This window comes from Chelonoidis abingdonii, chromosome 15 (genome assembly GCF_003597395.2).
Source record: "Chelonoidis abingdonii isolate Lonesome George chromosome 15, CheloAbing_2.0, whole genome shotgun sequence".
In the NCBI taxonomy this organism is placed as follows: Eukaryota; Metazoa; Chordata; order Testudines; family Testudinidae; genus Chelonoidis; species Chelonoidis abingdonii.
The window spans coordinates 54,929,684-54,954,358 of record NC_133783.1 but is presented as its reverse complement, the minus strand read 5'-3'; the positions used below and the strand labels follow the sequence as shown (position 1 = coordinate 54,954,358).

The following is a 24,675-nucleotide window of genomic DNA, read 5'->3' as shown; positions in this document are numbered from 1 at the left end:
TGTATCTGTAGTAATAGAATTATTAATGTTTCTCTTGCTTACAATGGAGCACTAAAAGAACCAATGCATGAAACTCACCAGCCTGCAACAGTAGCTGGTTCATTAGTAGTAACCAAGGAAAGTGAGGAACATTAAGGAGTATGAATTTATCCTTAGCCGGTTTTCAATATTCTGTATAAATCCAGCAACAGAAAGAGGAATGGAAATTTGTGAACATTTGATAGGCAAAGACCTTGTTTGAAACAGAGCTATTGTAAAGCATAATTGGGAGGAGTAACCTTAAAGTAACTGGTACCATCACAATGCCCTTGGGAAAAAGGGTGCATTTCCAAAACACTTACTGGGGAGTTAGACTGAGGTTTACAAATAAGCCTAAGGGAGTTAGATGCCCAATACCCAGTGAGCTGATATGCTTGCTTGTATTGAATAGAACCCCACTTTGTGAGTAGCCCCATTGATTTCAGTGGGCCTACTCACAGTAAGGAACTATTCAATGTGAGCAAAGGTGGCACAATCTTAGGTTCTGGTGAAAATCCCAACCCTAACTGCGCAACGCCCAGTAATGTAATGTTGCAACTACAGTATACTCTCAATTATTCAAATAGCCTGGGGGAAAACACATTTTATCTAGATAATCAGGAATTTAGATAAACAAGATAGCGGGAGCCACTCAGCAGCGGGGTGGCCTCCCCGGCGGTTGTTGGCTCATCTTCCTTCTCCTTGCAGTCCTGGTCAGGGATCTCTGCTCTATTATCTGAACTTCTGTATTATCTAATTCCCTTCCTTGTCCTCCATGTATCTCATGCTGGGGACAAGGAAGAGATCTGGGTAATGCGTAGGCTTGGATAATAGAGTTACAGATCAATAGGAGCATTCTGTAGATTTGTGAAACAGCCACATGGGTGGGCTAGATGCTGAACGGAGCACACACCTCCAAGATCTAGGAGGCCAGTTTTGGCACTCAAACTGCACCTGCATAATCAAGGTGAGGAAGGGTTCCATGATTTATAGAGTTATAGTAAGTAGATCTGGACAACACAGAATGTGTATCTTATTGAGCTTTTAAAACATCAGTCAACCAGCCTGGAAGTTCTGCTGGTCATCTGGACAGAATCGATTGCAATATGATGAGGTAGTGACCGTTTAGGAAATTTTCGTAGTCTCTAGCATTGCCATTATGTTTGTGGCTCTCAGCTGTGTGTTCAGCACACTGAAGTTACATGCATAGTATTTTTCAAATTAAAGAGGTCTGTGTACATTTGATGGATCTGTCAAACTGAGGACCAGAGCTGAAATTAAGCTGTCCTGCTACCTTAAGTCAAAGATACTTTTTTCCATGACATGATTTTGTTTATTAGGTGAACCAAACCCCCCATACTCAGATAATTTTAGGATTTCAAAGTCCCTTCAGACAGGTTGTAGGAAATAAATTCCTGCATGTTTTGCAAGTTATACAGAGATCTTTAATAAATCAAAGAGACACTTACAGCAAGGAGCATCACTCAGTCTAGATGATTAGTTCTTTACAGTCATTAGGATTGGAGACCAGAGTGTGTGTGGACTAGTCTCTGTATAGATGATTGATGGGATAGGAGAGATCAGAAGCGATATTGTAGACAACAGATGAGCAGAGAATATTAAAAAAAAGCAAAAGGGGAGGATGGAAGCCCTGCTGAAAGATTAAAGAATAGAAAGAAGTACAAATGAGCAAATCAATTCTTGTGTGAAGATTTCTAGATGTTGTTTAATTCATATTGGTCTGTTCTATATTTGGTTTCCTCACAGTTTCTTTTTATTGATGTTTCTTTTAGCTCCCTCTCTGGGATCTGATTCTAAGATGCCTCCTTGAATGATCCTTTGAGGGGAAATGTTACAAAACGGGGGGCGCGGGCCTACCAACGTTTTCTGACACAAGTCATCCTTGCTCACACAAGCAGTTGCACACACTTCAGTGAAATCATGCACGTGAGTGAGGACTACTTGAGTGAATAAAGTTGAGCAGGATGAGGCAGTTGTGGGGGATGACTCTGTGTGTGTGTGTGTGAGAGAGAGAGAGAGAGAGAGAGAGAGAGACAGAGACAGAGAGAGAGAGAGAGAATATGCCCATAGAAAAGATTTTGCCCTCCTTTAACGATTTACCAGGTCTGTGGGGAATCTAGCATCTCATCACGTAGACAGAATGGCTAGAAAAACAAAGTGGGGGCAAATCTAAGAGGCAGTGTGGCTAGCATTTGCCCCTCCTGAAATAGAAACAAGGGGCCAGAGTTGCTAGCCAACTCTTCAGCTCCTGCTTTTCCCCCAGGCTGAAGCCCCCTATCCCCAAAGATGTCCCCTTGTACCCAGTCGCAATACTTTCTCCTCTCTCACTGCACTGTTTGCTGCCACCGTTGGGCCCAGCTAACTTAGCTGTGCAGCCAGCTGGGGGAAGGAAACTGTTTCTGCTCCTGCTTCCTCACTATGGGCTGCCTGCAGGGGTGAATTAGAACTGTTCCCTCCCCTCCCCCATTTCCCTACTCAGCCTGAGGCATAAAGCAGCACCATCGGTGCGTGCATGGGGAGGACAGCCATGAGGAGAGTGAACGGAGGGGTGAGGGGTAGATGAGTGCATGAGTGTTTGAGGGGGTGGATTGGGGATGTCAGGAGAGTACATGAGTGTATTGGGTCTGGGCATGTACATAGCTCACAGAGAGCACACCTATGGGTATTAGTGATGAGGGTAACACCATGATGGGAGAGTTGGGTTAGGAAGACAAAATTATGGTTATTACAGGGCAGAGGCATGGCTGGCTTTGTGCCATAACTGTGCCGTCCCACACTTTAACATGTTCCTATTTTCTTTTAAGTTTCACCCTAACTCTGCGTTTCTTGGGTTTGGTGTAGTAAAGTGGTCATGATAGGGTTAATAGAATATAATATAAAGAGACACAGTATAGTCTAGTGAGTAGGGCAATGGGCTGACGCTTGAGACACGTGTTCGGTTCTCCCTTTTACCTCTGACCTGCTGCAACCTTGGCTGAGTCGACATCACCTCTTTCTGCTTCTACTTTTCCTCCCACTGCTTGTCTTTCTTGTCCATTTAGATTGCTAGCTTTTTGGCACAGGGACTGCCTCTCGCCAGATGTTTGTACAGGGCAGAGCACGATGATCTCAGTTGGAGACTCCAAGTATTACTATAATACGGTCTTCGTTAAGTGTTTTGTCTGCTGGGATTTTAAAGGACCTGGTTCTGATCTCACTTGTACTGGGATAGATCAGCAGTAACTCCATGCAAGTCAAGGTACTGGGCCAAGGAGTAACTAAGGGTTTTCCTCTGTGGACTCAGTATTGGTTTCTGTTCTTCCTCTCCCCTACATTCAGCAGCTTTGCTTATTGTTTTTTATTTTTTTTATTTTTATTCTTTTGCCTTGGCCTCTTCCTCCTCCTTTTTTATCATCATTGTAATTTTCTGCCCAGGTTTGTGGTGGAAAGGCAAATTTTGCACTTTTTTTTTTTAACCTAACCATCAAGCTTTAGCACAGCCATTTGTTCTCTAAAACAAGCAGGCCTACATTCACTGCTAGCGTCAGCTCATGTTCACACTGAGGCTGTAGAGGCAAGTTCTCTGCTGTATCACAATTCTCCCTTTGCACTGATCGGGATCAATAGCTGCCTGTAAGTCCCCTGCTGGGGAATTTCTTGGTGTGAGGGAGTCTTCAGTGGGTGCAGAGCTCACTCCTCCTCACAGCCGCTATGCAGAGAAGAGTCACAAGGGGCGTGTCCAGAGTTCAGTGTGCCCCAGCAAACCCCAAAGGTGAGTGGCCCTTTGGGGACCATTATCATCAGGCTTTTGTTACAGTAGACACCAGGCTGCTCCAACCTGTACCTGAGGCCTGGCAGAGAAACCTCAGGTCTAAATGGATCCCTGATGGCCTACCCTCTCTGTTATGGCCTGCGTAAGATGGTCAGTCGCAGCAGAGAATCTGGACCTATTCAGATGGGTAGTTCTTCTGTATCTAACCCTATTGATCAACTACTGGCAGAACAGGCCTTAGCGTGGATTCCATGAGATCAGGGGGCATGATCAGTGTCCACCTAACTTGGATTAGTCCATTAGTCCATGATATTCTGGCTCAGGTGGAAACCTGGGCTTTCAAGCCCATCTGACCCCCTAGACTTCAGACCTGGAGTGCTAGCATGAGCCAGAACATCCACACCGCTCTTTTTAGCCCTCTAACTTGAGTCCTGCTAGTGGTTTGCTTCCCACTGCAGTGTAGACATGCCCTGTGTATCTAACAAATCTTGCATTTCTATTGCCTGCAATCATTCCATTTTTGGCTGTGCTTTTGATCTGACACACAGGAAGCAAAATCATCAGTGAGAATTTGCTGCCGATGTGGATTATTAAACAAAATGTAACCACAACATTTTACATTTCTAACTGAGTGGTGTCTAGGCCTTGCGCCAGCCCTCTGCATCAGGATGAAGAAGTTCTTCCAGAAACTAAAAACTCCAAGATGTGGTATTAAAAGCCAATCCCTCATACTCCCTCTCAGTTTTGAGCCTTCTATATGGACTGTAATAATAGAGCTTCTGCTTTCCTTTTTCAGTCTGTGGTTTTTAAAGGTAGGTAAAGAAATCATGCCCATCTGCAGGACTTTTTAGGTTGTTATGTTATTGAAGAAAAGCCATGCTGGTAATGGTGGAAAGTGCCAAAGTAATGGAAATGTAACCCTTCTGCCCCTCTGAGTTGGCAGCAACAAGGGCTGGGTTCAGTATCCAGGGGTTCCATTTCAATAACACAATGCCAAAACCAGCTCAAGCCCCCCACCAGTGACCTGGGAAAATTCTTACACAACACCCCTAGGTGCCTCGAAGAGGCATACTTCCTCTCTCGCAAGCACCGAGGTCTTGGTGTTTGTGTAGCAGAAAGGTTTAAATTACATGAGATAAACAACAAGCATTTAAATTGGAAAAACACCTCAACTAGAGTTTCCATTAGACCAACGTGAGCAAAAGACCCACCCCAGGAAATTGGCCGTGTCCTTTTCCCTGGGCTCTTAAGTCCAGCATACCCCCAGAATCACCCACAGTTCCAAAAGTCCAACAATCCAAGAAGTCTCTGTCCTGGTCATCTGGCCCCAGCCCAAGTTCGTGAGGTCTAATCTGGCAGAGGTCCCCCCCCAGCCCGGGTAGAAAGGGGCATCTTACGTGGTTCGGGGGCCAACTGCCCTGCCTCTCTGTGGGGTTTGCCTTCTGCCTTCTCCACGAAACTGCTCTGGGCTTTTACCAGCCGCTCCACTCTGCTTCTCCTAGCCGATCCTCACAAACTGCTCCGCCTGTTGCTCCGCCAGCTGCTTCTCTCGTAGAGCTGCCTCCACCTGTCCGCAAAACTGCTCGCTCCACTTGCTCCGTAGGCTGCTCCACCCGTCCCACAGCTACTCCACTCTGCCAGGCTGGCTCTGCCTCCACCAGCTTCCCATGATTCTGCTCCAGTCGTTCCCCACAAACTGTTCCATTCCACTTCTGCCAGCTGCTCTGTTCGCCGGTTTATTAGCTTCAGGCTCCCCCACTAGTTAGCACAGTACTCAGTGCTCTCAGCTCAGCAATTCCAGCTCTTTTAGTGATTTACTCTTAGTGTATTCAGCTCATAGTAGGGAGCCCCGTTTCTAGAGCACCCATTAGCCCAAAGTGAGTTCAGCTCAGCTCAACCTGTATTAGATTTCTTTTAAGGGAATAAAAGCATAACCTCCTGACATGCACAGTAGAGAGAAGTGGTGGAACTGGTGCTTCTGGCTCCAACAAGGACTACACACCAGGCACAGATACCTGTCCCCAGGCCTCCTCAATTCACTGGGTTTTGGAACCCATGTCCCCCTTGTCTAGCAAATACCACCCAGCTAGGTTGAGTCATTCTGTCACAAAGCAGTCCACAGCTCGGCAGCCTGGGATGGGGTAGGTGTGCCTATGCAAATACACTCTCTGAAATTCTTTCCACCAGATATCAGGGTAGAGCTCATCCTGACTCTGCTTATAGAAAGATTGGCACTGATCCTGGAGATGGCTATGCTTTTTTGGCAATCCCACTGTGCTCCATAGGACTGCTTGTGGGCCTCATTGAAAGACCGCATGAGTGTCACTAGGCGTTGGATCTGGTCCAATGTGCATGAAGTTGCTCATAAGGACATTATTTGGTTTTGAAAAGTCTAGAGTTACCGGACTATATTTTTTCTCTAGTAATTTTATTTCCTCATTTATTATCATGGTGATTTTTATTTTTGGTGCTAATAATTAGATCTGTGCATGGGTCATGTGCAATATGTTTAACATTGACTGGGGCTAATATATGTAAAGCTTGTCAAATTTGGCACAATATCCTTTAATACTTGTTTGTTTTACCCATTGGCATTAAGAATTGCCATTGACCATAGAGGAATTCTCTGTCATTCGAGATTCACTGGTATTGAGTAGGGCTGGTAGAAAATTTTCCACAGAAAAGGTTTTTTAGGAAATGGCTAATTTTGACCCAAACAACCCCATAAAAATGAAAATAATGGGGTTATAACCAAAAACCGAAAATTGGTTTTTGGCTACCAAAATTAAAACATGTCAGTGAAAACTCAAAAGTGAAAATGAGAAATTTTTGGGGGGACGGGGGAGGAAAGGTTTTGTAGGGACCTGCCTCTAGTCTTGGCCTTGGTGTGGCCCATAATTTTTGCTGTACTGTTGCTCTCTGTCAACTCTCATGCAATCCTGGGTAGCCTGACACCTCTCAAGGTCAACTTGGAAGCTGTTTCTTCCATTTTATTATTGAATCCTCCCACCCGCTCAAAACCCAGATGTCAAGTCATTAATGTTTTTAAAGAGCGAAGATCAGAGTCCACTGCTCCAGTGGCATCAACAAAATAATGTAGCCCTGCATGTGCTATTTATCCTATGTTGGGATGTGCTTGTGCAGAGCCTGGTGCCAGCTTGCTTCAGTGGGACTCCAAAAAAGATCTGTGAGACCAAGACATAACAAGACACACCCAAAGCCAGGTTGCTCACACATGCAAAGTAATCGGGCTGATGATCAGTGAGTGTCATGCCTGGTTCCAAATAAATTATCCTCAACTACAAGCAGGCTGTTAGTTTCTTTTTAAATGTATCTTCATATTAATTGTTCTAAAAACCTCAGCTCTTTAGATAAACTATCCCCAACTAAACATGGATGAGATTCATCCCCATGCAGAAGGCCAGCATGAGGCTTATGTCCCATTGAAACCCTTCAGTAACACATCGGCCTTGTGCAAATGCCTTGCACAGTGGTGAACTTTGCTGCATGTGACTTGATTGATCAATAAATGCAATATCGGATTTTTATGTGTGGTCTGACATACCCATCACGTCTCCTCAACATCATGTGATTTTTCTTTTAGACTGAAAACCTTTCCTCCCCAAATCTTCTAACTCTTGGAAGGCATTCAGCTATTACACTGCTGGGCCCTGTGTATGTACCTACAATAAAGAAATAAATCACCTACTGCAGTGTGGTTTCTTCTGTACAGGAGCCCATAGCCCAGTGGGCAGAACCACCAGCCATGGATGAAGTATCATGAAGATGAGTAACACTTTCACCAGCAGCAGTTTCAACTCCTTTCCTGGAGGCTTTCTGCTATTGTTTCGTAAACAAAGGATCCCAAGCAAAGACATATCACAAAAAGCAGTGGGTCCCAATTGCCAGAGACCTTGCTAACTGGGGGAGGGGAAAGGACAACCCTTCCCTCTCCCTAGATAGGCACTGCCACAGCCATTTCCCCTCCACGTTTATATCCCAGTCCTGATCATCCATGTATCATGTATGGGTCTGGGTCAGCCCCTCATGCATTAAGACTTTGGGCTTTCCACCTTCTCCCACATTTCCAAAAGGTCACTCGTGTGAGTAAATGGCTTTTGGTAGTCTGATGATTTGCATGCACAAATGCTTGTAGTTTTCAGGTGCAAATGATTATGTTGGTAATGCTGCAGTCGTAAATGTAGCAGGTGGGATGAGGCCTCAGAACTACTGGAAAGGATTTACCAGGTTTCAGTGTGCTAATAGAAGGGTTTGAATATAGCAGAATTGCACACCAAAACTGTGTGTGTGAACAAGTTTCAGAAACTCTGTATAGGAACACTATACCTTCCAGTCTATAGCACAGCAGAGCTCCACGTCTGTTCAATGCACTGGAATGAGCAAGGTGGATTGGAGGGGGTGGGAGAGTGGTTTTATTCACAAAACTGAGCTGTTGGCTCAAAACTTTGCACCAGAGAGGAGCAGTGCAACATGTTTGATGCTCCTTTCTATGCCTTGTCGCAATGACCATGCCTGCTGGGTTGGGGGTGAGGTTTTCATTTTTCAGCCCAATGAGTTTCCACACAGAGCTAAGTTGGTTACCCAGGCCTCATTATTTTTACCCAATCTAAACTTTCTCTGAAGGTTATTAAAGTTCCCTCATTTGTCAAAGCCAGAGTTCATCTTCTCCCATTAGCAGATAATGCTACCAAGCTTCTCTTTCAGTAGAGCAAAATGTGACAAGTGCGCACCCTTGCCATGGATTCATTGACAAGTATAAAACTGGGTGGTGGAGTATTCACAGTGGGCAAAGTTGTCCCCTGGGCAAAGGGTCAGCAGAAGTTCTATAAATTAAGTTTTGTTACTGAAGACTCGTGCGAGATTTAAGTGCTGGCCTTTAAGCACAGGAGTGAACTTCACCCAAGAGCATGGGCAGCTCATTGAAGTGTTAAACGGCATCCAGGATAATATGTTGAGATGACAATGTACCATACTACCTTTTCCTGTAACTTGTGCTATGCACAAGGATACATCTAAATAAAATTCATAGGAAGTAGCATCACCCAAATATGATCTACATTTTTGTTGATCAAAGGGGCTGTGGAGAAAAAAATAATTAAAAAGTAAAAGCCTTACGCAATGAGATTTAAAAGAAAACTTTGGAGGCTGACAAGATGCATCTGGCACAACTTCAAAGTACATATAATCAATGTTTGTCAATAGCAGTTTTGCATCCTTTAATTTATCTTTCATGGATATAAAGCATGATGTTATTAGGATCCAGTCCATACCTTAATTCTGTTTGAGATTTGATGAATCAGGGATCTATTAAATTCAGGGAAAATCAGCTTATTCAAGGACACATTAGCTAAAGCTGAGCATTATCTAATTCCTTTTATCTTGCTGTCTTCCTGACTAGTTAAAGAATCTTGAATTGTTGAGATTGAATCTTGAGTTGAATTGTCTTTAACTTCTGTGTGTGACCACCAACATACGAACATCTCTATTATGGTGGGTGGGTGTGTACATTATATATAACACCAATATAAAATATACTCCATCTAAATCGTATGTTACACACTCCAAAAATTCCTTGAACATACGGATTGCAAAGTCAAGCCCTCAAAAGTTAAGAAATGCTACAGTTAAAGTCGGGTGTGCAACCTTAATTCAGCCCTCTTGTGTGTTTGCATAATGATATAGTCTTTAATTACATGATCACATACTATATTTTCCCACAGGATGGCTACCTCATTCAGTGCCCAGGATGGACTATGCTCATTTAATGAGCAGTTTTTCAATATTTTCTTTACTCCTCATGTTCTCGTGTTTTATTTACTGCCCATTACTCACATCCTGCTCTGAAGACGGAATTATTCATTTCATCGTGGGCTTCTATGGCACTCACCACTACAATATCTGAGTCCTTCAGGAACATACATGAAATGTATTAATAGGACTTCTTGAATGACTTGAGCAGGTCCCTTAATCTCTCTATACAATTATACTTCCCTGCCCCCACTCTTTTCTGTCTTTTTACTTAGGCCTGGTCTACACTGGAGTAGGGAGGAAGGGGATCGATCTAAGTTACACAACTTCAGCTACGTGAACAATGTAGCTGAAGTAGATGTATTTATATCTACTCACCATGGTGAATTCACTGCGGTGAGTCGACTGCTGCCGCTCCCCCGTCGACTCTGCTTGCGCCTCTCGTGGTGGTGGAGTACAGGAGTTAACGGGAGAGCACTTGGGGGTTGATTTATCACATCTAGACTAGACATGATAAACCAGCGCCCGCTGGATCAGTCGCTGCCTGCTATCCGGCGGGTAGTATAGTTATACCCTTAGACTCCTACATTTGGGCCCAGGGTCTTATGTGTCTTCACAATGCCTTGCACATTGGAACCCCTAATCTTGGTAGGGTCTTCTAGGAGTTGTCAACAGTTGCCAACTTTCCTGCTGTTTTTATGAATCTCATGGCATTTGGTATTTTTCCTAAAGCTCCTGCACCTGGAGTCATGTTATTACATGAGATTCTCTGCTTTCATTTTAAAAAGAAGTAAATTCCTAGCTCTCCTGGTTGTGGGGGAAAGCTTGAAAACATAGCCCCTAAAGAGTCAAAACCCAGAAGCCAATAAAAAAGAACCCAACGTTTATTATTTTTTTTTAAATCTCATGATTTTTAAGCCAAATCTCGTGGCTTTTTTGCTGTGGGATTGTCTCTGATTCATATCTTTGAATGTCTAGGGTTGACAATAATGTTGATAATAATACATACATACTACTTCTATTTATTACGCACTAGGTTATTAAACTATGTCATTTTGACATATTCCCCAACGATCAAGACAAGAATGTACTGGAATGGATTCACCGGTAGCACATATTTGATCAGGATAGTCTGTTGACCAAACATTTAACATTAAACAATATTTGAGGGATAGTTAATCATTTGCATTGCATGAACTGGCTCTCTAGCCATTGTAGTTTAACTTTACAGAAAAAAAACCAGTCAACAAATGCAAGATTATTTGTAGGAAAATTTAGTTTGTGAAGATGGCTAATGGCGCTGTGTCCCTTTGGGTTCTTCCTCTGATCCTGTTGCTGGGGAATGCACCTTTCTGTGTAAGTATCCTTTTAAGATAGTTACTGCTTGTGCAGTTCTTTGCAGAACCTTTACCAAGCAATTACAAAACTAAGCTCTATCTCAGAGCAGTGCTTAATTTGTAATGAAAGAGGTGCCAGGGCTGAGGCAATTTTTTACATTCATAACTGATGCAGCAAACCCAGAGGTGCCGGTGTGTAGCCCTGGCACTGATTAAGTACTGTCTCGGAGACTGGAAGTACTGATTTAGCCTAGATTCAGATCCACTGGAATGTTGTGAGCCTAAAAGGTGGAAACCTGAGCATTATAGAATAGGCATTCCACCTCAGAGAGCCTATTGGGGGAGAGGACCCCCAAACAAGACAGAGAAGGGAAATCCAATGTGAAAATAGGTTGAAAGATAGAGCAGAGTAAAACAAGCAGAGGGAGAGTATAAAGAGGCAGATGGGGAACACAGAGCCTAGTGAAAAAATAAGTACTGTGGGCCAGATCCTCCGTTAGTATAAATCAATAGAGCTCTATTAAGGATCTGCACTTACATCTGTAAACCACACAGTATTTATTTGACAATGGTCAGGCAGCTGGTGTGCTGAAACCACTACCTATTATACTGACTAATATTGTCTCATTGTTTCCTTGTACTCCCCTGCCTGTCTGGATCCATCTGTTGACTGTTGTCTTATACTTAAATTGTCAAATCTTTGACATAGGGACTGTCTTTGTTCTCTGTTTGCACAGCACCTAGCACCATGAGGTCCATGACTGAGGCTGCTAGGCACTACTGCTATGACAATAATAAGTGATGGTATTAACGTAGATGCGTAGAAGGGGGTGCACTAGCTCTTGAAGAATGTTCTTCTGTCCCTAATACATAGAACTGATTCACTATAGCTAGGAGAAAACATATGTGTTAATAAGTCTCCTGGTCAACACACTTTCAGAGTCAGCTTTTTAAACTAAATCTAATTCCCAATTATTCTTGACAACTGTACCCAAATGATCTAGTTTTGACATCTCCTGTATTGGAACTCAGATCAAGTGTGAGTAGTCTCTTGGCCTATCCAAGGCCGTGATCAAGTGTCTTGATGTTTTTGGTCTTTTGGCCTCAAGATGACAACCTTGTCTCTGTCTCTGAGACCTTGAGGTAAAAATATTATCTAATTTATTATCCATATAGTGTCAAGGTATACGTGGAACTGTGCAATACGTGAACAGTGCCAGACATTTAATTGTACCTTGCTCAGGAGACCTGAGAGTCTCAAACCAAAACACATGCAGAATGTGGCATGTGCCTCTTAGAGCTAGAAAGCTTCATGGTCCAAATGAGTTTTCTAAAATTGTTGGAGGAGATATTAAACATTAAAGAGATGGGTTGCCTGGATGGGGTTGTGCGTGCATGTGTGTGAAACAAAATGTTGGAGTTTGTTTAGCCTAATTCTGGTGAACATCAGAGTGTTATTAAGTGTGAAGTTAGTACAGTGGCTCTGGACAGAGTGAAGCTTACAGCTCTGCTAATGTTCCCGTACAAATACTAACACATCCCAGTCTTTGCTAAATGGAGATGGCTTCCAAAAGAGGCTAAATTAAAAGGTACTATTTGGCCAATTTGTGTGAAGAGACAAGTACCGACAAAGCCAGTAGGGTGTTTCTTTTTCCACAGTCCCAAAAGGCAAGAAAGGGAAACAATATGTTTATACCAGTAAAAGGCAATGCATTACATCTTGTTAACCTGTGGAACAACCTGCCACTGGATTTATTGAAGCAAAGATTTTTAACAAGTTTTTTTTAACCATATAAGATGTTGGAGCTTTTGCTTACTGCTGTTAAAGTCAATGGAAATATTCCCCCTAATGACAGCGAGAGAGTCTTAGGCCCTTAAAGAGTCAGAATCTGAACCAGAATTGCAGTTGCTGTGATAAAAATAAGGGCTTTCAGTCTTCATGTTTAATGGAGTGAAATAGGGCCCCGAAGGAACTCATCTTTCTGTAGTACAGTATTGCAGTTAGGTCCATGTGTTTTTTCAAATGAGCATTGAGGCAGAAAGGATTAGATACTCACCTAAAAGGGTCAGTTGTGTGCTCGGGTTTGTTAATTTTGCAGACTTATTCAAAGAGGATGAAATTTCGCTTAGCCAGATAAGTGCTTGTGTTGATTTAGTAGGGCTACTCACAGAGTAAGGTGCTATTCTCTGAGTAAGGGCATGAGAAAGTGGTGCTAAGCATGTGATCTGTCTGCCAGATAACCAGAGATGCCAAACAGCAGCTCCGCCGCATCAACAGACCCCCCAAAATATTCACATCTCTGACTGTAGGGGGAAAAGGTTAACAGCAAAACATTCAACACAACTAGAGAACTCCAAACCCTAGTCTTATGAGAGCTAGAGAGAGATACTTTTCCAGATCTGTTCATCCCATCACTAAAGAAAAATAAAAGAGTGGCTTGTAACCCAAGAGAAGTTAAAAATCACTTTCAAAAACATTCCCGTTCCTCCAAACATTTCAGCACTCAGATTTTTTTACAAAAGGGGTTGTTGTTTTTTTTTATTTATTCTCTAACGAAGATTCCAGTTAATGAGATTTCATGTTTACTGAAATTCATTCTGAAATTCTAGATGTTGATTTGCTTAAATTCAGACCTTTAGAGGAAAGAGAGAGAGGGTTTTTTAATGGCTTATGGATCTTTCTGAACTGGCTGGTGAATGCATGATCAGTGATTTTCACTACACAACAGAGTTTTATTTAAATAGTGTATTGTTAAGGCTATCCACTCACAGACGACAACGGATCACCACACACTTGATCCAGCGATGCATTTGACAACTTACTGGCGGCATCCATACTAGGGTACTTCAGCGTCAGTTTCACAGATTTTGTGAGAACTCAATCAAATCAAAACAAGTCTAGAATGATGATGATGCTTTAATTCACACCCATTGCAGAAGGTTGGATCCTGTACTAAATCATGTACAGATTTTCCTGACTAGTCCTAAATGTTAGATCAATTAATTAGCTTTGATGATTTTAATCTGACTTTCCTGTAAATATCGCTGAGGAAAATGGAGTATAAATATATTACCCTCCGCCCTCCAAAATTTCATTAATGTTGCTAAAATGCAAAAGCAATTCTCCTGTCACCGAAAAGCAGCAAGACAGAATATTCAGCAGGCTAGTTTTTAATAAAACATATTTTTATTCATAATTAATATAACAAGGTTTTTTGGCTTAGCACTTGGCATGAATCCCAGCGGAAAAAAAAAAGGCCCAGTTGCTGTGACGTGACCATGACATGACAAACATGTTACAAGAGGACATTTTGGGCTTAATGATTTGCTCCAAAGAAGTTGCACTGAAAGCAGTCTGTCAAAAAAAAAAAATAGACTTTACACTCTGCCAAACTCAGTGGAAAAATTAAATTAATGTTTCCTTCCTTGCCATCATCATCCTCTTCATTTTATTTTTTATTAGACTTGGGTTATAGGAGTTTTTATATGTAGCAGTATAATTATTAAAGGATTATCGTTATAATATTGCAGAAGCCAAACAACATTTCATGCATTAGTGCCGTCTAGTCAGAACTGAACAGAAAAGCACCAGGATTTCAGGATCAGGGTCTAAGGTGAAATTCTCCTGTCAGTGCAATGCAATATAATCGGAAAAGAAACCAGTTACAAATGTGAAAATCTGGAGTAAATCCATCAAGGGTTGTGGAATTACAACATTGGTGAAACTGAGAGCAGAATTTGGCCGTATTTAAACAGCAGAATTGAACTATATGCAAGTTTTGCTTCAGTGACTAGAGATCCTTTACGGTTTTTATTCAATTTATTTTGCTTAGAATTTCAGTAGGAATTCACTGGTTATCACATCACTATTCTGAGAATCTGGGCTTTGCTTTTTTGTTTTTTAATGACTGTCTCACTCAACTTCTTACCAAATATTTAGTAGCAGAGACATTCTCAGACTAAGGTCTGATATCGTTAAGGATTTCTTACTTTTGCAAAATTGAAACAAAAGACTGTGTTATTGAAACACTGCAGTTGTAGAGTTAAGCACCTTTAGAGTTAAGACATTGCTTCAGCAAAGTAGCCTTTCTCAGCAAAGTACTGAAGCTTGTGTTTTAAGTGCTTTGCCAATTTCAGCCTGGGTTTCAATACTTTGCTGAGTCGGGGCTTCAGAAGTCAATAAATATGAGAGCTATGTTTGTGCCCCGATTTCATGATGATGGGTGAATTTAGAAAAGTTCAGATAGGAAATTAAGGCCCTGATTTAGCAAAGCATTTGCGCACATGGTAGGTGTTGATGGGATTTAAGTATGTGCTTAACGTTAAGCATGTGCCTAAGCGCTTTGCTGAACTGAAGCCTAAATGTTCAAACTTTTCCTCATAGGAATAGTCCCACTGACTTCAACAGCACTACTCGCAGGAGTAAGGCTGACTCACATGAGTAATGAATGCAGAATCAAGTCCTTACCTCTGCCCTTTGATGTGGACATTTCAGAATGTATGAAAACTAAAAAAGGCAGGGTTATAATCGAGAATGTTTTGAACCCATCAGCACGCCCACTGTCTTAACCTACAGTATATTTGCTTGTGAAGCATGAATTATTAAAAGAGATTAAGATTTTTAAAATGCTTGGCGAAATCCACTGTTCAGAGTGTGTCATGCATCCTACTGCAGTGGCTGGGCCACAGGGGATATGAATCTCCTGTAGCTACCAGCTAAAGGAGCTATTTCTTCAGCTCGAGTGTTAGGCCAGGTCTACACTGCGACTTTAAATCGGTTTAATGGCCGATATACCGATTTAACGCTGTATCCGTTCACACGACGTCGTCATTAATATCGAGTTAACCGCCTCCTTAAATCGATTTCGGAACTCCTCCCAAACGAGAGGAGTATAGCGCTAAAAGATAGTGTAATCGTGATTAGGTTTCGTTGGAGCGGAAATCGACTATATTGGGCCTCCGGGCGCATCCCAGAGGCTGCAGGACACGCTACGGACAGCAATACTGAACTCGGATGCAGCGGGCAGGTAAAAGAAAAGCCCGCGAACTTTGATCATTTCCTGCTGTCCACGGGAGCCGACAGCAAAGGCTGCGAGCAGTCTCCAAATCCAAAAGAAGCTCCAGCATGGACCGTACAGGGAATACTAGATCCTAGGATCGCGTATGGGGAGACAAAACTTTGTATCCAGCTCGTTACAGAACACGAAATGCCAAAGCGTTGAATAAAAAACTGCTAGGATACACAGCGCTGCTACAACGTAAACGGAACCAGACTCAAATGGACCCTCATGAAGGAGGGGGGTACTGAAGGATCCAGCATCACCACAGTCCAACACAGTCTCTGGAAAATTTATTCCATCTTGGATACTCCAAATGTCAGGTAAGTGTCAAACACAGTGTCCTTGCCGTGGTTCAGAACACTCCAGAATTCTTTCCCCCCACACCACGTGAAAAAAAGGGAAAGAAATCATTCCTTGACACTCTAATGTCACTCCTATGTGTACTGGAACCTGGTAGACGGGACGCTAACAGCAATGAAAGGCAAGTATCTAGCATCTCTCACCATCTCTCCCTTGGTGGAGATGTACGTCACCTATTTCCACCATCCAAGAAAAGCCATGCCGATAAATGCCATGAGAGCAATATTCCTGGTTACTTGCAGTAGAATAGGACAAATGCTAATAACCACTTTATCATCGAAACTGGGCGAAAGTTTTTGAAGCAAATTTGGAATGACTCGCTTGGCAATGAGTAATTCCTCCCTTATTTCAAAATAGATCCAATTCGCTGACTGCATACCCGGGAAGGCTGCCTCCAAAGTCCTCCCCCCGACACATTTCTCTCACTAACAAGTCTCTGTTTCTTATTCTTGTATTCCTACAACTTCTGACACAATGGACGGGGCACGGCACGGAGCCCAGGAAGGTGAGGGAGAGGAAAGCAACGGGTGCGCTTCTCAGGCAACCCGTGATACGGACACGGAGCACCTGTGCCTCTGATACACGATCTCTATACACATTGCCTATATTCTGCAGGACACACCCTCTGACCCTCTGGTCCGCAACCGAACTCGATTGCGGATGCCGTAAACAGGAAATCCCCGAAGCTTTACAGTACATTCCTGCTTCACGTTCGACTCAGATCACCACGCTGGCGATGGCAAATCAAATCAAGAAGTACTCCGCATGAACCTTACGGAGATACTAGTACTGCGCTGAATGGTGAGAAACTCAGTTTTATCAAGCTCGTTAAAGAACAGAAATGCAAAGCGTTAAAAAAATAAACACAGATACACAGCGTGCGTGACAACCGTAGGGAACAACACTCAACGGATGGCAGAGGGAGGAGGGTAATGAGACTACACTGCCATCCTCCACAGCGGTCTCCTGAAAACTATTTGCATTTTTTGGCATGCCGCCCAAGTCGAGCTAAACACGTGTCTGCCGGTTCCACGAAACAGCTCGGCATTTTTTCCCCACTCCATGACAGTAAACAAAAGTGAAATAAATAAATCCTTGATATGTAAATGCACCCTCGTTACTCTGAAATGCGGCTGGCAGACGCGATCGCTGCAGTGAGAGCATATCCGCTCCTCTGCCCTCCCCAGAGTAGACAGCCACCATGGATCTCTGCTGAGTCTGGCCGGGCCTCTGGGTGAAATATGGAAGACCCCTTTTCGACAGAACCTGTAACGTCTTCAGCTTATCACTGGGGGCGACTCTCAGACCCCTTCCTCTCTGTGTAAGAAAAGATCTGAACGCAGGACTGTCATAGCCCATGGTGGCTCCCTCCCCTCATTGAATCTCATAACTAACTCGTGAATTCGATTCATGCATTCTTCCCATTAACATCATGCCAACAATGGTGGGGCACGCTGTGTAGCCAGGTAGTTGGAACACATTTGTTACTTGCACGGATCCTCTGTGAATACTGACACGACAGCTGCCCTGTGCACACTGAGTTTTACACTGATCTATCTTTCTGGACTGACTCTAATTTATTAACGTAAAGGCAGGATTGACTCACACACAAGCAATCCCCATGTGCTTTCAAAAAATTACACAGGGTTATTACTTTTGTCCCATTTACTGGTGACCGTAACAAAAAGAGCCAGATGGTAACATTCTGCTGTCCTACAGTAGACGTACCATCTACCACAAGGAGGGGAAGGGAGCAGATTTCAAGTAGCAATAATCCACCTCAATAACTTCCTTGGTTATGATACTGCCACGTGCAAGTCTTAATGCTCTTCAGAGCTGCAGATTTCGCATCTACAGTACATTCAGCAAAGAGGTGACATTGTAAGTACTCAATGGATTGCTTTTTAACACTTTCATTCTTCGTCTGGGGTAGGGAAAGAAACGAATAGCTGTTCCGTGAACCATAAAACACCGTGTTGTAGCTACAGACACTGGCGGCTAATCCGAATGCAAATAGTTTTACGAGACTGCTGAAGGTACTGTGGGAATAGCCGGAGTCCTCAGCACCCCTTTCCGTCCTCCAGTGATCCCCGGCCCCTGATGCAATGTTAATGGTCACGGGGGTTCTGGTAAATGTTGTCGTTCATTCCTTGCTCCGAAACATCATAACAGTCCTTTCGCACCATTTTTCTCCTGGATTGCCCTTGCAGAAACAATACCATGGCAGCACTAGAGACCGTCGCTTTTTGTTTTTCCCGTCACCAATTTGTGTACTAGATCCGTGGAGACAGAGGCGACACTCGAGCGCTACACACCAGCAATTCCAATTGATTTTGCAATGATAGACAGAGATGGTACCAGTTGTTCTGTACCGTCTACTACCAGAGAAAACTGGCAATGACAATGATGGTTATCTCTCCTTCTCTGAACTGTCTGCTGCTATCATGAGTGCCCCTGGCTAAAATCAGCTGGGGGCGCAATGCAAAGCAAAACTTGGGATTGACTTCCAGGCCACTGAGTCAATCCTCTCCCTTAAGGCTGTCTAAAAATAGAGTCAGTCTGACTAGAGATCAAGCAAGCAGAGAAACTCCTGTGGTACCTTACAGACTAACAGACATCTGTTAGTCTATAAGTCCACTGGATTCTTGCTGCTTTTAACAGATCAGACTAACACGGCTTACTCCTTCTGAAGGAGAGTCAGTGTATAGAAGAGCGGCAGCTACTCTGTGGGCTGTATTAACAGGGGGTTCCCCCAGGAAGACCCAAACCATTGCTTACCTTTCTCCAGACTGGCAGTCAGGGGCAATACAACCCTTCTGCAGCTACTGTGGCAGGGCCCACCCCCCCATTTCTGGTCATGCCAGTCGTGAGGAATACAAGAATAAGAACATAGACTTTCGTTGACGATAAACTGTGGGGGGGGAGTGGAGGCAAGGCAGCTCCGGGCTATGACAGTCCAGGCGAATGTACATCATTTTTTACGAAACCATGAAAGGGAGGATTGACTCTGCCAAGCGAGTCACTTCCAAATTTTGGTTTTCAAGAACCATGTCACAGGGGCACTCATGATAGCATCGGACACTAAACTGTGATGACTGGCCAGGTAAACAGGAAAAAGACACTGAAATCCCCGCGAACCTTTTGAATTCCAATTTCCTGATTGTCCACCGTGAGGGCAGCACACACAAGGTGACCACACAGAGCTCATTTGCACTTGTCACAAGCAGTCTCCTGATAATCGAAGAAGAGCGCCGCTTGGACCACAACAGAGGTTCTGGAATCTGATCGCTATCTGGGGTGAGGACTCAGTGCTCACAGCACTGCGTTCCAAAAGACGAAATGAAAAAGTTTTTGAAAGAATTCAAAGTCATGGCTGATAAGGGCACAGCAGAGACTCCCTTAAAGTGCAGAGTAAAAGTAAGGAAACTTAGACAGGGTTACAGAAAGCAGAGAAGCAAACGGAAGGTCAGGCTCTGAGCCGAAAAACATGCCGCTTCTAGATGAACTACATAGCAATTTTGGGTTCAGTGCTACCAGTGCCCCCCTGTCTGTGGATTCCAGAACTTTGGGATTGAAATATCAAGTGTTTCTGCAGGATGTAGCCGAGGGGAGAAGATGGAGACGAATTTGGATATATGAATGACCGTGGTATAGCAACACAGCAGGCCCCTAAACCCCAACAGGGCCAGATGCTTTTTGAGACCCAAGAATACAGTCCCCTGCGCTCCCAAGCGAGAAGCCCAGACAGTGAAGCCATGGAAGCTGACCTCCGGTAAGTGTTCACATTCATTCTGGTACCAAACACGGAATTAAAACACGACGGTTTGGTAGATCGCATTGACCCAAGGGCTTTTGCTGCAAGTCGCAGCCATTACTGTTGACAGGAAAATTTCGTTAACATAACTGTCCTGGGGCACGGAGCGAAAAGTCCCAAATTAATCTCCATGAATCGATCGGGAGACTCAATAATATGTCTATGCTATATGATCTAATTTGCGGGCCACAGAACAGGCTTCTCCGTTCCCCCATAGTAGTACTTTTCACGCCATGCAATTTTGGCAAGGACATTGGTACTGCAGGCATTGACGGCATTGCACTGAAGGCATTGCATAAACCCAACGAATCTCTCCTGCGGTGCTATGTCAAGGAAGAGATATCATCCATTTGTTACCCCTTGTAGAAAATCATCAGGGAATGTAAATAGGGGCAGACACGGCGATTTTGCTACTGGCCAGAGCGGGGTAGGATGGGAGAGGGAGTAGCGACGATTTTCAGCGTCTGGCAAGCAGTAATTCTTCCCTGCTACCAGCCGCGCTGCGGGGGGTGATGTAGGGTGATCAACAGCAGCGATCATATATGATAGAGCCATGCGCTAGTTGTGATGTGAAAGAGGGGCGGTTGGGCTTTGCAGGTTCCTCTACGAGAGCAAGGCATCATATCGGAATTGCACTGTGTATATGAACGGCGGAGAAGTCAAAATTTTAAGCCTCACATTACCACCGCGCGTGGAGCGTATCGTTGGCGCGTACCTGTGTCTGTGTGTGTGCCAACCAGTCACACACACTGAATAATTTAGACGATACAATGTCGACCTGTATCGAGATCACAGTGCTCTGTAAGGTGGAATAGTGTTCTATGTGAAAGAGTACTATGCATGCTCCGTAAAAGGTATCTTTTTCCACATATTCATCTCTAGCTGGTTTGCTTCCCCCATGCCAAGCTGCAAATTCTCTGAAGTTCCCGAATGCCATCCCGAGGGCGTGCTGTGATACGGGGAGAAAGAAGAAAGACGCAGATGAAATGTTCACAGAAATTATTGAGTAACCGCAATGAGAGGGATAAACAGAAATGATTGGAAGGACTGTGGTAAAGCAAAGTACAGGAAAGATGCCAGTGAACATCTGAAGAGGGGCTAGGCAGGAAGACCCAGCGTTTGGAGAGATGCAAACGCTGGATCTGCTGCGTTCTCAAACTGAAATCCCAATGCATGGTGCTATCTTCAGGAAGAGACCAAGCAGAGTGCCGCTGCAGCCCCTGTATAACCTCCCTGCAAGCCCACGTCATATCTCCTCACCCAACTGTAAGAACGCGTGGGGGAAGGCTTTTCTGCACCTCGCCTACTTCCTCCACACCCTGCAGAGTTCAGGAAAAGGCTGATATTATGCGTAAATGTGCTTAATTAGCCTTTCCTTCCCCTCCTTTCCAAAGCACAGCAGCCAGGACACCTTCCTAATTCTCTGCCTTTTTTAAGTTCCTTTGTAATACAGAATACATCGAAAGGGAGGGTAAGGTTGCTTACAGGGAAATCGAGTAAGGAAATACTCATGATTTTTAACAGATGCAATAATTACTTCTAATGAATAATAAAGGATTTTAAACGATACAGAATTTATTTCCTTCCGCCAACGCTGTAATGAAAAGGGGGAGGGTGGATTGCTTACACTGGAATAATCCATCAATGCGCGGCAGGGTTTCACAAGGGGAAGCAAACAGACGTCACGACCGTACCCTGGCCGTGCTGAAAAACTCGTTTCAAAGGCTCTCTGATGCGCAGCGCCTCCAGGGTGTCTTCTAATCGCCGCTGAGTCTCTGGCTGCTCGTACTCAAGCTGCCAGATGATTGCCTCAGCCTCCCACCCAGCCATAAATGTCTCCGCCCTTAGCCTCACAAAGATTGGTGGAAGCACACAGCAAGCAGCAAATAGCAAGCGGGACATTGGTTTGCTGAGTCTGATCGAGTAATGTAATGATCCGCCCAGCGACCTTTAAACGGCCAATGCACATTCTACCACCATCCGCACTTGCTCCACCTGTAGTTACAGTCCTGACCACTGTCCAGGCTGCCTAGTGTAATGCTTCAATGACCATGGCATCAAGGGTAGGCTGGGTCCCCCAGGATAACTAGGCATTTGAACATCCAACGGTTATTTTCTGGTCTGGGATAGTATGTCCCTTGCTGTAGCCATTTAAACAGACCTAGTGCTCCGAAGACGTGAAGCGTCATGAACCTTCCTTGGCCATCCCACGTGATTGGGTGAACGTCCTTGTGGTCCACCAAGTGCTTTGCAGCACCATTGAAAAGTACCCCTTGCGGTTCACAGGTACTGGTTGCCCGGTGTCTGGGCCAGATAGGGATATGGTTCCTCTATGGCCCACCACAGTTTCGGAAAACCCATTGCAGCAAAGCCCATCCACTATCACCTGCACGTTCCCCAATCACAACCTTTCGTAGCCAGCGCTTAACGATTGCTTTGGCTACTTGCATCACTGCAGCCCCCACAGTAGATTTTGCCCACTCCAAAAATTGATTCCCGACTGACGCGGTAGCTGTCTGGCAGTTGCAAGCTTTCCAGGGGGCTATTGCCCTCGCTTCTCACTGTGAGGGCTGCTCTATGCTTTGTTACGGTGTTTCAGGGCAGGGGAAGCATGTCACAAAGTTGCTAAGAAAGTGCTCTTGACGCTGCGAAGTTTCGCAGCATCGCAACGTCCCACAACGTACTAAACATGCAGTCCACCAGTTCTGTGCTTGTTTCCATGCCCAATTCGGCGTTCAATGGGCAGAAAGATGCCCCGTTATAGCTGTAGCTCCAAAACGCTGTGGTGCCGAGCGGTTTATGGAGAATTCTGCCTCCATCTCAGTCATCGCTGTCCTCGCTGCTCAGCAATAGCTTGCCTCTCCTCTCCTCCTGCCCTTTGCCAGTTCATGTTTCAGTTATGTCAGCACGAGAGTACGGAAGGTTTGACACGGTCAGGATCCGTTTGTGATCTCAGGTCATGATTGCTCGTTGCTTGGCGCGTTTGCGTCAATGCACTCCCGAAAAGGCGCCAAAGGTTGTCTGCTGCCTTCACAACAGGGAGGGGTAGGCTGTACCAGTTACACCCGGGGCAATGTTTTCTGCCCCACTCAGGCTCTGTGCCTCAACGGAGTGGGAACGATGGATAGCTGAGGAACAGCTACCCACAGTGCACCGCTCCTTAAATCGATGGTAGCCTTGGACCATGGACGCAAGCAATCAATTTTGTGATCGCATTGTGGACGCGCAAAACTGATTTTATAACATCGGTTTTGTAATATCGGTTTAAACTACTTCGAAATAATCATGCAGTGTAGACATACCCTTAGATCCTCATCACTTAGTGCTCGAAGTCCCAAAGTCAGGCTATATCTACACTACCACAGTAAGTTGACCTAAGTTACGTGACTACAGCTACATGAATAATGTAGCTGAAGTTGATGTAGCTTAGGTCGTCTTACTGCGATGTCTACAATGCGCTGGTTTGACGGGAGACACTCTGCTGTCAACTTATTTTACTCCACTCATTCCCGGTGGAGTACCAGGGTCAATTGGAGAGTGCTCTGCCGTCGATTTAGCAGGTCTTCACTAGACCCACTAAATCGACCCCCAATGCATCGATCGGCACAGCGTCAAGCCCATGGAAGTGTAGACAGGAACAGCTCATGATTCTGGCTGCTGCATTTGTCAACAGAATGCATTGATTAAATAAATCAATGATGCTGGTCTATGCATATTCGCCCCATAGTTCTGTGGTATGCACATATGGGTGGCATACTCTATTGCATCATAAAACAGTTCCCTGAACAGAGGACTATGAGTAGTCAAAGCAGCATTGATCATTGGTCCATCAAGGCCAATATCCTGCCACTGCAACACTGGCCTACGTTTGCCTGATGCTGCAGGAAAGCAAAAAGCCTTCACAATGCCCCTAGCTAATTATGCAGTGCTATAACATAGAGGGAAATAGTCCTTTCTGACCCCCGAAGGCAATCAGCTTATGCCCTGAAGCGGGAGGGTTGATATCCCTTATAACTAAAGGAACTTAATGGCTTTGCATAAGCTTTAAGTCTAACAGCATAACCTGCATTCTCAGCACTGACTGCAGAGTGTTTGATGATACTCAGCACTTCTGTCAGGGTGATAGAATCTGCTTTTGCAGCCCCATTGAAACAGATTTTGCAGCCCCCTCTTTTGCTCCTGATTCCTGAAACAGAGCCTGTTTCCCATGTAAGCACAAATGCACACGCTCAACAACTTAGCCAGTTTGAAAACACCCACACTTCCCCAGGAAGCTTCTTCTGGTGCAAGATTAACTTGTGGTGCAAAGATTGTCTTGAAATACAGTAGCCAGGAGCCCTTGGGTAGGCAGCAGAGGTGGTTACAACAGCATCTCCAATAGCCATGCTTTCGGCTCCCTTCTGGGCCCCAAGGGGTTCCTGTATCAGATGCTAAAATGGGAAAGGGTTTCAACTTAACAGTTCCAAAAACAGAGACATTAAATACATTCAGTTTTTGATATTCTGAAACAAGACACATTCGACTCTTGTCATCCGCTCTCCTAAA

The 24,675-nt window shown here is 44.3% G+C and overlaps 1 protein-coding gene across 1 annotated transcript in view; it reads left to right on the top strand.

The window, feature by feature from the left end:
• The first annotated feature begins 10,846 nt into the window (after nt 1-10,846).
• Nucleotides 10,847-24,675, top strand: part of HABP2 (hyaluronan binding protein 2) — a 44,021-nt gene continuing 30,192 nt past the window's right edge. The window contains exon 1 of the mRNA XM_032775166.1: nt 10,847-10,915. Within this exon, the coding sequence (XP_032631057.1) occupies nt 10,847-10,915 (69 nt within the window). The remainder of the gene's footprint in view (nt 10,916-24,675) is intronic.